The sequence below is a fragment of the Helianthus annuus genome, chromosome 17 (genome assembly GCF_002127325.2).
Source record: "Helianthus annuus cultivar XRQ/B chromosome 17, HanXRQr2.0-SUNRISE, whole genome shotgun sequence".
Classification (NCBI taxonomy): Eukaryota; Viridiplantae; Streptophyta; class Magnoliopsida; order Asterales; family Asteraceae; genus Helianthus; species Helianthus annuus.
Genome location: NC_035449.2, coordinates 37,456,126 through 37,471,234, shown reverse-complemented (window position 1 = coordinate 37,471,234; position 15,109 = coordinate 37,456,126). Strand labels below are relative to the sequence as shown.

Sequence of the window (15,109 nt, the reverse complement as noted above, 5' to 3'; positions counted from 1 at the left end):
AGGCAACAAGATGGGAGGACATATAGCTTTCCAACCGCTTCTGAGGTGACCACTTTAATTGTTGGAGACATTGATCTTCAGTACTCATTGTTGTTTCCTTACGGTGAAGATTGACATACCTCACAAGGTGTAACGGTTATAGTAAGAACCAAATGACCAAATTGTACAATGAAGGAATTCTTTGCTTATAGAATTCAAGTTAGCATGGATGTATTCTCATTAATTCTAAATTCACGGTGACATTTTCAACAATTCTTGGTTGATGCGTACACCATGGTTGTAATTGAGAGACTAGTGAATTACGGAATAACGCATTACTTGGTAAAGTTCAAGTAGGTATGTTAAAACATGTTCAAATTTTCAACATATAATAAGTTTGTATTTATTAATTTATTAATTATTGATATATTTAATTTAAATAGAATAATTGATCATACTTATTTCTTTAAATCTATTTGTGGTTGTTGTACAATGGATTTCCAGAAACGTGGATTACCTTATGCTCACATATGCTTATATACAAAAGCCAATCACAACTTTCCTATAGTAGAACATATTGATCCAATTAATTCTTGTGGTAGTTACAATATCAATTGCCTATGCATATGGTTGATAAAAGGTGTTCAAAGAATTTTCCAAAAACATTTCTGATCACTATTGATTCAAGTGGTTTTCCTTTATATAGAAGAAGAGATCCTAGACATTTGTTGAAAAGTCGGGTGTGAAAATAGATAATAGAAGTGTTGTTCCTTATAACACAATACTTTTGATAAGATGTCATGCACATATCAATGTGGAGTGGTGTAATCATGATCCATAAAATATATTTTTAAATGTATTAACAAAGGTCCAAATAGGGTTTGCAACACCCAACCCGGATGGGTTAACATGTCACTATAACAGTGGTTCAGAAACAAAATACGAAATTTCATTACTTACACCAAAGTTGGAAATACATAAAAAAAGTTACAACAAGCCCGAATGTCTAATACAGATTATCCAGAAAACATAAAGTTAATGGGCATCTTCATATTAATCCTAAAGCTTTAGTCTTTTCTCTTGATCTCGCCTAAGTTATCCTTTGAACCTAAGGTGTACAAAAAGGTTTACGAAATGAGCCCAATGCCCAATACGAAATAATATGCTCAAATAGCAAATAATAAACAACTGAATGATGTCACAATATCTCATAATTAACGTAAATTGAAAAGAAGCAAAACAAAGCAAAGCGTAACGTATAACTGAACTAAACCATATCATACGGGTGTACCCATAAGCATAATTGAGACCGATAATACGTGATGACATTCCTGGGCCAATCATGTATATCATTCACACAAAATGGCGCAAGTTGGTCTACCCATAACCATTTCCTGAAACTGAAACTGAGCTAGGATCGATCCATACGCCTCATAATAGCTACGTACCATACCTTTACTTAAAAGACGTCGTGACCTGATCTCTCTGTCACAGAAGGATCACATGTTGTCGATGCCACAACAAAATTCCTATGGGACACTCCACGGGAAGCGAGCACTTAGAGTAACAGAGTACTGAAATATGACTCACATAATCTAATGCAAATAGCCACTGAAACTAATAATACCTATAATGTATATATCAGAACATGTGATAATGAGTATGATATAGTCACAAATCTATTGCATGATATCAAAGTCAAATTCAGCAATCATAATCAGAATAGGAAATGAACGGACGGTCAAATGAATTGAGGTCCAAAAACGTTAGGAGTTCAACGGGTTTAATGAGTGATTGCTATCAAAATTTCAAGATTTCTTTTCTTTTTTCAAGAAAGAGCCATTCTTGCAATGACAACGACGTTGTACAAGAAATTAATGATCGATTACTATCGAAGTTTCCAGGAGTTGAAAAGGAATACTTAAGTTCTGATACTATTTGTAAGACACGACATCTACATGATGGCATTAATCAAAGTTTATACTCACTTGAAGGTATAAAAGAACTTAAAGTTTCAGGTTTGCCAAATCACATATTGGTACTAAAAGTCGATGTTCCAATCATGCTACGCCGAAATATCGATAAAAATGGTTTATGCAATGGAACTCGATTATAAATCATTTCAATAGGAACTCGTGTTATAGGAGCAAAAGTAATATCTGAAAGTAATATTGGTACTTGAAATTTCATTACTAGGATTTGTTTGATACCCTCAGACAAAAAGATTACATTTAAACTTCAAAGAAAATAGTTTCCTCTTGTTGTATGCTTCGCGGAGATGATAAATAAAAGTCGAGGGCAATCCTTGTCTGAAGTTGGTTTATTTTTAAAAGAACTGGTATTTTCATATGATTAACTATGTGTTGCTTTGTCCAGAGTCAAAAGTAGAGATGACCTCAAACTGTTAATAGTTGATAAAGACGGCAAGACATCCAATGTTGTATATAAAGAAGTTCTTAGAGATTGTAATATGTATTTGTATTTATACGTTTGTAAAATGTAAATGTAATAATAATCATAATTCATTATTACATGTCATATGTAGGTATTTTTTTTTATAAATGTTTTTTGTTTGCATTATTTTCCAGTACCGGTCTCGTGTAGTGCACTGGTCTATAACCTAGTTGTATATATATTTCCATCCGAAATTATTTTTTTTCTTTCTCCAAATGAATATTACAATATAAGTTCAATCAATTTCAGTTAAACAAATTTAAGAAGATATCCTAGTCCATGTGTGCTATTATATTCCTAAACAAGTGTAAACTATTGATTGATTATCATGAGCGAGTTTAAAGTTATGATAAAAATTATAATCTCTACTCGTGCATATGGAATCCTAGGACAATATGTATGAAGTCATAGCTTGAACCTAGTCATGTATAAGGGATGGGTGATGAAATGAGAATATGAAAGACTCGTCTATATGGTCCTTACCATGATTTCTTACTTTTAGAATCTATCTGACCTTTCTACATGAACTTTAAAATACGATTTAACTATTGGAGACAGAATACCAACCATGTTCAAATTGTAATGTACCTATGTCTATTGGGCCGATACTTTCCTTAGTACATATCTTTCTATATATAGTTGTAATTGTGGCATGATTATTCATTAAACACATTGAATAAAGTCAAGTGTCTCTCAGAGTTCCTTTCAGCACTTCATTGGGATGCATTGTTTAGATTTCCCACTGAAGTGTTTGGAGGAACTCCAAGAACCGCTTAACACTTACCAATTATAAAGTATTTGCATATTGTGTATCATACCTCGTAAGTGATCTTATTAATATATAAACAAAATCCATTTGTGTTTTTTCCCTTCACATACCAACTTGTAAAGTCATATTTTTGTGGAGATTTTGTAGTCTGCAATTACTACTTGTTTTTTACTAGATTAATTTTGTTTAGTGATAGTTTTTTCTTATATTATTGAAAGTATGTAACATCCCAATTTTTAGAATTGCTAATTTAAATTGTTGAATTAAATAACCAATGTAGTCTAATGAATCTCATGCTAAAGTACTTGTTACTTAATATGTGTTATAATGTTAATACTTATTTAAAAGGGGGCTTAAGATGAATCTTAGTTTACAATAAGATTAGTTATGCAGATACGTTTCTACTTGTTGCTAAAGCATGAAATTAGAACGATTGGGGACCAAAATAGAAATATGTCAAGATTAATATTGACTAGTTAAATTTGGAAAAACTCATTTACATATGTGGAAGAGAAATTGGGAGTCAAAATTAAGTCTTGGGAGAATTATGGGTATCCACATGTTGCATGCTCTTGGACGCTTTGCAAGAAAGATTATACAATCATTATCTAGTCAAGCAACACCGTTGGTACGAAATTCATAACCTAGAGTTTGTGGTTTGTGTGTTGATGTATATAGAAAGGTTGAAATCTTATGTGATTGTGGATTATAAATGAGAGATTATCCATTAAAAGAGATTTTCAAGTAATAGGAGTTCTATTCTTGAATTTTGATTCATGAGCATATAATAGAGTTAGGAGTTATGGTATTTTTACTCCAAAGTGAAATTAATAGGTTAAAACTGTTACTAATTGATGATATATGATATGTTGAATTAGTTATGTTCATATCAAAGGGTTATCGTGGGCATTATAGATCATTAATAAGTATGTAATAGAAAAATACGAAATCCCCCAGGTGTTTAGTGGCATCTATTTAACTAAAAGTGTCATAACTAAAGGGTATAACATGTTTATAATGTTTGATTTTAATACTATAAGTGTCATAACTAAAAGGTATAACATGTTATAATGTTTGATTTTAATTATAAACAAGAAAAATTGGTGTATACAAGGTTTTGAGGTTGTAATTTTATTTAGAGACAAAGATGATTAATTGGAGATTAAATCTTGTTACTTATATGATTTCTAAAATCATATAAAATAAATCACATATACAATTAAAGGGATTTTTTATTGGAAATCTATTTGAGTATACTACATTTCATATTTGAACACAAGAAACTATATCAAGTTGCAAAGTTGATTACAACAGTAGCACATAAAGTGCAACAATGAAATATTGAGTTTTATGAAAACCAAATAAAGATGGATGTTTGAACTCATTTAGACTAAACAATAAATGTTCGTTTTAAGGGACTAATCACTCCTAAGGGATATATTTTCATGTTGAGCGTTGTTAATGTTTTGGTTTAAGGGTATGTATGTATTCAGACCATTGGGTCATATGAGTTAAATAAGGGATATATTTTCATGTTGAGCGTTGTTAATGGATTAAGAAAAAAAGTATGTTAGATATACTATGAAAGAATACTAATGTTTTGGTTGTTTGGATACATTATTTATTCTAAATGGCGTATGTTGACTTTCAAACAAGGTAGGTACGTTGAAGTTTGGAAGTCAATAAGTTTAAGATGATATTAAAGATCTATGAGCCAAGGTAAGTTTATCTAATTACACATTCTTGATGTTGCAACGCATTAGATTGTCTAATAATATATAGCTAATTATACGGTACTCACAAGTTTTGGCAACGAGAAATAAGTCTCCAAGAGTTGTAAGCTAAAAAGTAATGAAGAATGACGTTGTGTCCAGTATATGTAAACATCAGGAGGTGATAAAGCACATGTTATGAATTCACGAAAGGACAAAGAACATAAATTGATAAAAAGGTAACATTGTTGTTATACTCTTTTGTTAACGATAAAGTAGTTAACAAAATACACATGGTTGATATTGTTTACTAAATAGAATAAAACAACTTTTGTTTGGGGCTAATTATCGCAATACCTTTATAACCCTTGTGTTGTAGTGGTAATAAGACGTTGATGCATGATCAATGAGTAGTCAATAAGTTTTCTAAATGACTTATGTATTAGCACATTGTTATCTAAACCAGTATTGTGTTATAATTGAATGGAGGTAAAACTCTCTAATAGCATGTGTATTTGTAAAATAGAAACATGACTTGAATATAATAAGTTGTAGTGGCTTATGTTGAAAATTGGAAATGGGTTAAGTTTTGTTAATCAAATTGCTACAGGGGATCGGTAGTATTGCTTAATTAGTGGGAGAAATCTTATGTATGTGTCTTCAATATGATGTACTAATAAGTTTGTAAGTGTATAAGTTATAGGTGACAATAATGGTTTAAAATCATCAAAAGTGGATAGACTGGAGTTGCGGGAGCGTATCCTATGCTCACCAACGTAGGGTATACCCCTTCTAAATGGTCTACACATAATGGTCGTTATTTTTCGCTGAGGACTACACCAAAATCTAGTTGAGCATAGACTATGCTGAACCCAACTTAGCCTACTTTGTGTTCGTCCTAGTACTGCATTTTGTAGATGTTTGACCTAGTTTTTGGCATGTATTGTTTAAATATAACTTGATATGAATACCATGGGGTTATAATGTCTCTGGTAAAGCTCAAATATGCTCAAATATAGGATGTTGGATGAAAATCAAGTTCTCAGGAGTAAACATGGAGTCATGGACACACATCTTAAAGTTAAATATTATACATCAAGGTTAGAATATCATGTATTACACAAGTTGAATTAATATAATGTTATATACCTACTAATAAAAAAATATGTCTATAAAAGGCTCGTGCATTGTAAGGGATGAATAAAATATAATGTAATTTATTAACTCATATAATCGTCAAGATATCTCTTTAATAAAAATGAGCGTTGACATGACAATTATAAACTCTGTTAAGTTAATTTTAAAACATTTTTTTCAACCGAGTATTATCATTTTTTACATAATTTATCAATATTAATTCAATTATAGTGTATTTAGCGCTTTAAATATCCTTTTAGCATAGTTAAGTTAACTTAAATTGCGATTTTAAACATATAGATATATAAACAAAAAAATAAGAACTAAAAGTTGGTTAATGTATAACAAAATATTGATAGTTAAATAGTAAGTATTCAAATTTAAATTTATGTTAAATATCTTAAATATATTTTTTATTTCTTATTAGGAGATAGAGGTGAGAAAACCAATTTTCTAAGCCCTTGAAAGATGTCGCATGCCCCTTAGCTTATTTGTTTACTAGGTAGTATAGACATAGATACATAAAGTTGTTAATTGTACGTCAGCTTAAGCGTTTGTAAAAGCTTGATAGTTCAAGTCAAATCATGTCAAACCTAGTCAAATTGGCTTACATTAGACTATACATAACAAAGTCATACCCCTCGTCACCTCACTGTTTTTTCGACGCCAAACACCAAAACAAGGGCAACAAAATGGGGAGTCAAGGGCTTAGGCGTAAGTGGTATAACGAGCGTGAGTCTGAGGAGCTTGATATATGTGTGACTTTAATTTTGAAGCCAATAAATAAACATGTGTGCATGACCTTTAAACCAAATACGCTTAGGGGCTGTTTGGCAATTTCTGAATGGTTAAGTGTTGAACCAGTAAGAGATCTGAACCATTAAGTGATGAACCAGTAAGATTCCTCAACCATTAAGAGCCAGCATAATGTTTAACCGTTCAAAGGCAAGTATCTGATCAATTCAGATTAAAGGCCTTAACCATTTAGACTAAGTATAATAATGCTTAATCATTCAGACACAAATGTCTGAACCATTCAGACATCTGCTCGCGAAACAAACAGTTTGAACCATTAAGGGCATGTTTAGCTAAGCTTTTTGAAAACAACTTATTGACTTATTGGCTTTTTGGAAAAGTTAGTATGAAGTGACTTTTTGGAAAAGTAACTTTTCCCCTCACATACAACCTGGTTGCCAAACATCATTTTGGAGCTTATAACTTTTCAAAAAGCCAATAAGTCAAAAAGTTGTTTCAAAAAGCTTAGCCAAACATGCCCTAAGTGTTGAACAGTAAAAGGTGTGAACAAATTATGTTAAACTAATAAACAAATAAAACCAATAATTTACAATTGGGTAAATTACATTTTTCGTCCTTTATGTTTGTATTGGATTGCAATGGATACCCTTTAACTTTAATAATTACAGTCACAATCTTTTATTTGTAAAATCCATTACACCCTATGTCCTTTGACCCGAACCCAATTAATTTTTCTAGTTAAATCAAGTCACATGGATCTCACATGAGGGCAAATTAGTCCTTTCACCTTTTTAATTAAAAAATTAAAAAATAAAATAATATAACACCTCAGTCTTTCCCATATTTTCACTCTTCCTCACCATCAGCTCTCTTTCTTTCTCTCTGAACATTCTATCACCACCATAATCACCGCCTGCCACCATATGCACCCGTAACCTACCACCACCCCCATCACACAAACACACCCGCAACCTACCACCTCTACCCGTCGCCACCACAACTCAACCTCACCGTATTTGAACCCTAATCCCAAACAGATCTGAAATCGAGTTTTAACCGGAGACTTGTTTGTTGTTTGTGTAGAGTTGCAGGTTCCGAGTTAGTGTTGACCGGAAATTCGCATTAGAAGTTTGAAAGATGGGGTTTAATTTGATTGGGTTCTTCTAGCTTAAAACAGGAATTGTAGAAACGGAGACATCGACGTATGCTCAGAAATGGGGATTTCCATTTATTAGTAATCTATACATCTAAATTACGAATTTTCCCAACCCATTGTAAGCTTCAACTTTTGGATTTTGTTTCAGATGAATGTTTATTGATCTAGTAATGAAATATATTATTAACTCAATTTGTATGAAGAATGTTTAAAAAATAAAATGTTTGGTGCTACAAGCCAGTTTATTATATTTCTTTGGTTTGAATTGAATTGTTAATGGCTTCTGATAAACGCGAAGATTCTGATGTGGTGAGGGTGGGTTCTGGTAGAAATGGTAGTTGTGGGTAGAGAGAGACAGTGGTGGGTAGTGGTGGTAGGGGTCCTTTTAGGTGAAAGGACTAATTTGCCCTCATGTGAGATCATGTGACTTGATTTAATTAGAAAATTTAATTGGGTTAGGGTTAAAGGACATAGGGTGTAATGAGTTTTATAAATAAAGAATTGTGACTTTAGTTATTAAAGTTAAAATTCAACCATCGCAATTCAATACAAAGACGAAAAATGTAATTTACCCGTTTACAATTAATTTATCCAATTTTCAAAATCTCAACAAACTCCACTTTCCCCTTCTTTTTTCATCTCACCAACACACACAAACAGTACACACAAAAACCCTATTTTCTCGACACACATAGTGAGTGTGTGAAAATGGAGAAAGCACTTGTGAAAGTCGGAAGCATAAAGGCGAAAGCAGGAAGTTACTGGATTTCAAAGAAAGCTAAACAAGAGTTCTCCAACATCTCAGATGACCTCACGGTATCTTCACTTTCACCCACTTTTCTGTATCAATTCTGAATAACTCACTCATTTTGCAGCTGTCTGTCAACCTATATATCTGGCTTCTGTTTGCACAAAAGCTGTAGTTTTTATGCTTAATTAATTAATATTACTGAATGTGGGTTGCTTCATCTTTACAGACTTTCTCAAGTACGGTTGAAGAGAAGGCTAAATGGATTTTTAACAAACTTAAAGGTACATGCTTGCGAAAAATGTCAGTTTTGACCCTTTTGCTTGTCAATGGGCCGATTTGGGTTGTGTTTTATTTCAAACGAGATATAACTAAAATGGGAATGGTCAATTGTATACGTTTTTTTTTTTTTTTTGACACTCGATATACGACTCGTATATGTGTATACGAGTTGCGTATACTTTGTTGGGTGATTTTTCTATATATGAGTTGTATAGTTCATGTAAACAATGGATATATGGCACGTCTTATTTTTATACGAGTCGTATAGTTCATGTAAAAAGGGGATATGCGAGTCGTATATACTTGTACGACTCGTATACTTGTCAGGGTGTCAAAAGATCTAACAAGGGTGTGCCAATATCCTGAGCCAAAGTTGTAATGCATAAGGACAAAAAGTGTTTGACGTGACCTAGGGTGCACTAAAAAATAAAAATGACCTTTTTCTCAATTCGAACACATTTTGACCCATTACCGTGTAGCCCCTTTAATAAACTTGTTTTTGGGTTTTGCCGAAAATTAAAATGTAATTATGGGACTCGTTTATATACAAAATTGAAGATCATTGACAAGATTTTTTATGTATAATCACAGGAAAACCGGTAAAATCCTTGCCTGAACTCCTTCGCGAGTACAACTTACCGCCGGGTCTTTTCCCTAACAACATAATATCTTATGAATTTGATGAAACCAAAGCAAAACTAGTGGTGTACTTGCCTTCTTCTTGTGAGTTGACCTTCAAAGATTCATCTGTCATAAGATACGCCACTCGGGTCAAAGCCATTTTGACGAGGGGAAAGCTCACTAGCATTGAAGGAATGAAAACAAAGGTGTTGGTATGGGTCAAAGTCACAAATGTGGCAGTTGAAGGATATAGATCAGATAAAGTATGGTTTACCGCTGGAGTTAAAAAGTCAAGGCCTAGATGCGCTTATGAAACGCCCCTTGATGCAACTCGAGTTGAAGAGTTTTGAGAATCAAAATGGTGGATGGTTTAATCGGGTCGAAAGTGCCATTAAAACAGAGTCTTTTGTGTTAAATTGCATTAGTATATTTTGTACTTTTATTGCTCTTAGCATATGATCTAATGTTGTTACTGGTTAGTGAGAATGCAACAATGTTACCAACTTATTGTGTTCTGTGTTTTTCTTCCTGGTTTTTTTCCTTTACCCTGTACTGTTTTGCTTGAATTCTTGATCATTTGTTTTAACAAATTATCACCCTTTAACACAAATCTAACATGTTTCTTAAATTTATGAGTAAACTTCCGTTTTGCTCCCTGTGGTTTGGTCACTTTAACGGTTTTGCTCCAAACCTTTAAAAATAGCCATTTTACTCCCTGATGTTTCGGTTTTTTTGTCAGTTTGCTCCCCGCCTCTAACTCCATCCCAATTGTTTGTTTTTCCATTTTGCTCCCCGCAGGGAGCAAACTGGCAACAAAACCAAAACATCAGGGAGTAAAATGGCTATTTTTAAAGGTTTGGAGCAAAACAGTTAAAGTGACCAAACCACGGGGAGCAAAACGGAAGTTTACTCTAAATTTATGTTGAAATATAATATTTTGTTATATGTCCGGATGCCCCTTTGGCCTTTTTTTTTTTTTTTTTTTTTACCTTTTGGTTCATAAACTTCGTAAAAGGCTACTTACATGCAACTTACATGACCCCTCAATACTTGCAAAATTACATATATACCTAAAACATGCTTCACACATCATATGTCTTTTAAATGCTTCAAAAGTTTAAGGCATTTTTTATCATTTCACATTCAATTCAAGTTGAATTAAATATGAACAAAGGATATATAGGTTCTTTGGTCTTAAAATGAATCTTTTTTCTATCTCAATTCTATGTTCTAACCAGAAAAACAAAAACCATCTGTAAAATAAATATATCTTTTATCAGTATATTCATCATATCAAGACTAAACTAGATTCCTGTATGATTTCATAAATTCCTATGATGTTCTCGATGCTCAGCAACACTATGATGACCCATTCCAAAAGATCAGACTTTCGGTTTTGGAGGGCTTCTTGTAAAAAATGAATATTATGCTGTAAAACAAACAAAAGATGAACAATTAAATTAGTGTTTTTGGTGTCACAAATGCCTAAGAAGGACCAGAAGCGAACTTAAAAAGTTACCTCCACAAACTTCAGTTTATAATCAAGATTTGCGAATCGTTGTGTGACTTCATATTCCTCACGAAGGTACTCGTATATTTGAGCATATTTCGCCTCCCTCCAGGCTATCTCTGATCTGAAATATATGCATGCCGTGTTTTAAACGATGAAGAATAACACGTTTATCACTCTATTTAATTACATCAGAGGCGTGTAATGAGTTTTTGTAAAAATAGTGCCTGTTTCTACAGGCCGGGTTGGCTCAAGAGAACTCTTGTCCGGTTCTTTTCAATATAATTTAAAAAAGAGTAAAACGCCATTTTCGTCCCTAAGGTTTGACCAGTTTTGCGACTCTCGTCTAAAGGTTTGTTTTTCCGCATCTGGATCCAAAAGGTTTGAAATCTTGCCATTTTCATGGGCTCTTTAACTCCATTCATTTTTATCAGTTAAGTTATGGGTATTTCCCTTTTTTTGTTAACTTAAAGGGCAATTTAGTCTTTTTCAGGGGTATTTGTTCTTTTTACATTAAGTAAAAAAAGATCGAATTGCCCTTTAAGGTTAACAAAAAAGACGGATATACCCCTGACTTAACGGAGAAAAATGGATGGAGTTAACGAGCCGGAAGAAAATGGCAAGATTTCAAACCTCTTGGATCCGGATGCAGAAAAACAAACCTTTGGACGAAAGTCACAAAACTGGCCAAACCTCAATGACGAAAATGGCATTTTACTCTTTAAAAAATAATAAAAATATAAATAAAATAATGATAATAATAATTATTATTATTTCAGGTTTTATGTAATAAAAAAAATCACTTATGCCGAGTTTTGGTCCATTTAATATTTCCTTTTTAACTAGTTCTTTAGCTTGTAAAAATTTATTAACATATACAAACAATTACCTGTCGAAGAGTCCTACTCTAAGAATGACATCAGCTAAATTTGAATTAGCCTTTCCAACAAGTTGAAAAAGCTTCTTCCTTTCCATAGTAAATGTGCCGGTTTTCTCCATCATACGATTAATATCTGTAAATTCTTTAACTATTCCATCAACCTTTGCAAAAGAAAACATGTAGACTTGTAAAACGCCCTATACTTTTTTTCTCGTATAAAAAAACTAAAAAAAGTAATCAGTACCTGCGAAACAAAATAATCCAACGCAATACTTTGGCCAAGCACGCTGCTAATTATACGTATACTGTCAATATCAAGGTTTTTCAGGACCATGTAATCTGGGCCACCCTGCATATCCTCAGGTAACAACGGCTTCTCTTTGATCACGTAATCTGTTTAAACAGGCACACATGCTTTAATGCAATATGGATGGGTTAGGTAACGAATTGAAACGGGTCATTTTTTGTTGACCTTATTTGGTCCATTTGAGATTCTCAAATGGACCAACTAAGGTTTATGTTCGAATTGAAACGGGTCAATTTTAGTTGACCTTGTTCATGTTCGTTTAATAAGAAAATGGGCATGTTCCTGTTCGTTTATGTCCGTTCGTTTAAAACCTAAACGAACAGTTCACAAACGTAAACGAACATAAACAAACCATAAATGAGTGATTAATTATATTTATATAATTAGTTAGAAAGTTCCTTTTATGTTTAATATTTATATATAAATATAACTACTTATGTTTTTAAATTGAAATAAACATAAACAAATGTAAATAAAGGAACATAAATGAACATAAACAGACGTTCACGAACATAAATGAACGAACAAAACGTGCGTTCATGTTTGTTCGTTTAATTAAATGAACAAAAAAAATGTGTTCATGTTCATTCGCTTTATAAATAAATGAGCATAAACGAACTTCCCGCCGAACAAGTTCCCGAACAGTTCATGAACGTTTGGTTTGTTTACATGCCTACAGACAAGTAGAAAGTAGAAACTAACTAACCATCATTTCTTCTCTCTGAGTCTTTTAGTACCGACCCAGAGGCATGTCTTTTAATTATGGAAAGGTATGACTCAACTTCATGATCCTCAACGTTGAACAAGACAGCAGAACCGTACTGGAACACCACCACGTAACTATGAGAGCTAGAGTTTTCTTCAACGCCAGCTTCCTAAGGTTAAAAAATAATAAAATATAATAAATAACTCTCATTCGTTACTCTTTTTGTTGAAGATAAATGCAAAAATGTTTCCATTTCAGATGTCTCTAAAACAAATGTGACGCAAAAGGTTGTATAACAAGTATAGTTGGAATTGCATTTGATTTAATATGTCAAAACATAAGTTCTAAAGGCAAAGAGCCATGCGTTTGGCGGTAAAAGGCTGCCTTTCCTAGATAGTTTTAACTAGTAGTCAGAAACTTCCATTAAACAATGTGCGAAACTGTATTTTGGAGATAGAGGGAATATGTTAATGGACCCTAATGACACGTGACCAATTAGCTTTGTATTACAGGAAAACAGAAAATTGATATGAAAGTGACCGAAATTTTATTAACATTTAATGAAAACACAAACGAATATAGGAAGTAGGATGACAGACTGTAAAGTAGTTAAAACTGTTCTTACCATATAATCTGGATTAAAATTACAAAACTTGAGGGCAGTATGGTTGGTTGAACGGGAAGTAGGACGAACAACATGGCTTGAAAGCTCTACTTGCAAGCTCTTCAAATCGACACTGTCAAAACCATATATTTGAGAAACCAACCCATAAAGAACCAAAACATACGAGACTCAAGGATTTGATCTCATAATAATAACATGTGAAACCAAACACACTTTGATCACCAACCTACTAAAACTTAAAATGTCCAGAAAAATCACGTTCACGAAATAACAAGTGAAGTTTACAGCCATTGATATAAATGAGCTTCCTAATGGCTAATTCACTTTCATCATGCAGAACACAAGCATGTATACATAATATTTTACAAAAAAAAAAATAATAATACATATATTTAGCTCTTCTTAAATGGTCTTAACTCCTAACGCACATCTTCTAAACCGCTAAAGATCATGTTCATTTCGAAGCCAATAAGGCGCTCACTCGACGTTCCGAATTATACTCAGACGGGCCATCTTATACATACTTGATACTCCTACATTCTACCTTGATCAACATCTTCCCACTGCCCACATAAACTATTTGTCTATCTCAACTACAAACCATGTAAACCATACACAAACAAAACCTATATTACATATAACAAACTCAAGACATTTCATCAAACACAACATGTGCAAGGTAATCAACACCCTCAAAAACCAAAACCTTGTACAGAGAAAGATGGCTTTGACAGAGATCTTCCCCAACTCATCATCATCTTCATCTCGCACAACCAATTCATCTGCAAATTTCTGTTCATCTTCATAACCACCGAGATCAAAAATAGGGTTTGCAGCAGTCGAAAAAGAAGAATAGCCCCTAAATTTATAAAAACTAATAGTGGGTATTAAACAATTAGGTACCAAATTGGGATTTATGGGTCTAATGAGACGATGAATAACAAAATTAGGTTGAAAATTATGGGTCTTTGGGAACAATAAATCGGCTGTGAACCTTGTGAGAAAACGGGTGGTTCTCAATCTACCCATTAACGGGAACTACTACCGATTAGTAGTGGTTATTTGATTGAGTTTGATTGTTTTTTGGTTTGATTGGTGACGGGGATTGAGTGTTTTGAGTTTGGGTGATTGATTTCTTCATTTTTGTGGGGATTTGGTTGCGTTAGAACAGCCACTGAACTCGATAAAAGTTCATGGATGAATGGTTAATCGATGGAACAAGATGCCAAGATTCTTGATTGGTTTGATTTGGGATTAACGAACCGAAATTGACTTACTTGAGGAACAAGGCATATAGGGTGCAAACGAGCCAAACGAGCCAAACTCGATCAGACTCGAGCTCTATTAACATACGAGAGTTTGAGCTCTGCATATTGGTAATTTATCAAGTTTTAGCTTGGCTCGGATTTGGCTAGTTTATTATCCTATTAGTTACTGCATGTTTGGCTAAGCTTTTTGAACCAACTT

General features: G+C 33.1%; 2 protein-coding genes across 2 annotated transcripts; one reads left to right on the top strand and one right to left on the bottom strand.

Annotated features, from left to right (window-relative positions):
- The first annotated feature begins 7,652 nt into the window (after positions 1-7,652).
- Positions 7,653-10,159, top strand: LOC110922009 (uncharacterized protein At5g01610). Its single transcript, XM_022166339.2, has 3 exons — positions 7,653-8,779; positions 8,941-8,995; positions 9,585-10,159. The coding sequence occupies exons 1-3, from the start codon at positions 8,672-8,674 to the stop codon at positions 9,962-9,964; spliced, it is 543 nt and encodes a 180-aa protein (XP_022022031.1). The 5' UTR covers positions 7,653-8,671; the 3' UTR covers positions 9,965-10,159.
- A 571-nt stretch (positions 10,160-10,730) lies between these two features.
- Positions 10,731-14,918, bottom strand: LOC110921679. The gene is made up of 7 exons (XM_022166032.2): positions 14,349-14,918; positions 13,643-13,754; positions 13,018-13,186; positions 12,249-12,397; positions 12,014-12,165; positions 11,134-11,248; positions 10,731-11,043 (listed from the first exon to the last, which is right to left on the bottom strand). The coding sequence occupies exons 1-7, from the start codon at positions 14,669-14,671 to the stop codon at positions 10,903-10,905; spliced, it is 1,161 nt and encodes a 386-aa protein (XP_022021724.1). The 5' UTR covers positions 14,672-14,918; the 3' UTR covers positions 10,731-10,902.
- Between the last annotated feature and the right edge of the window lie 191 nt (positions 14,919-15,109).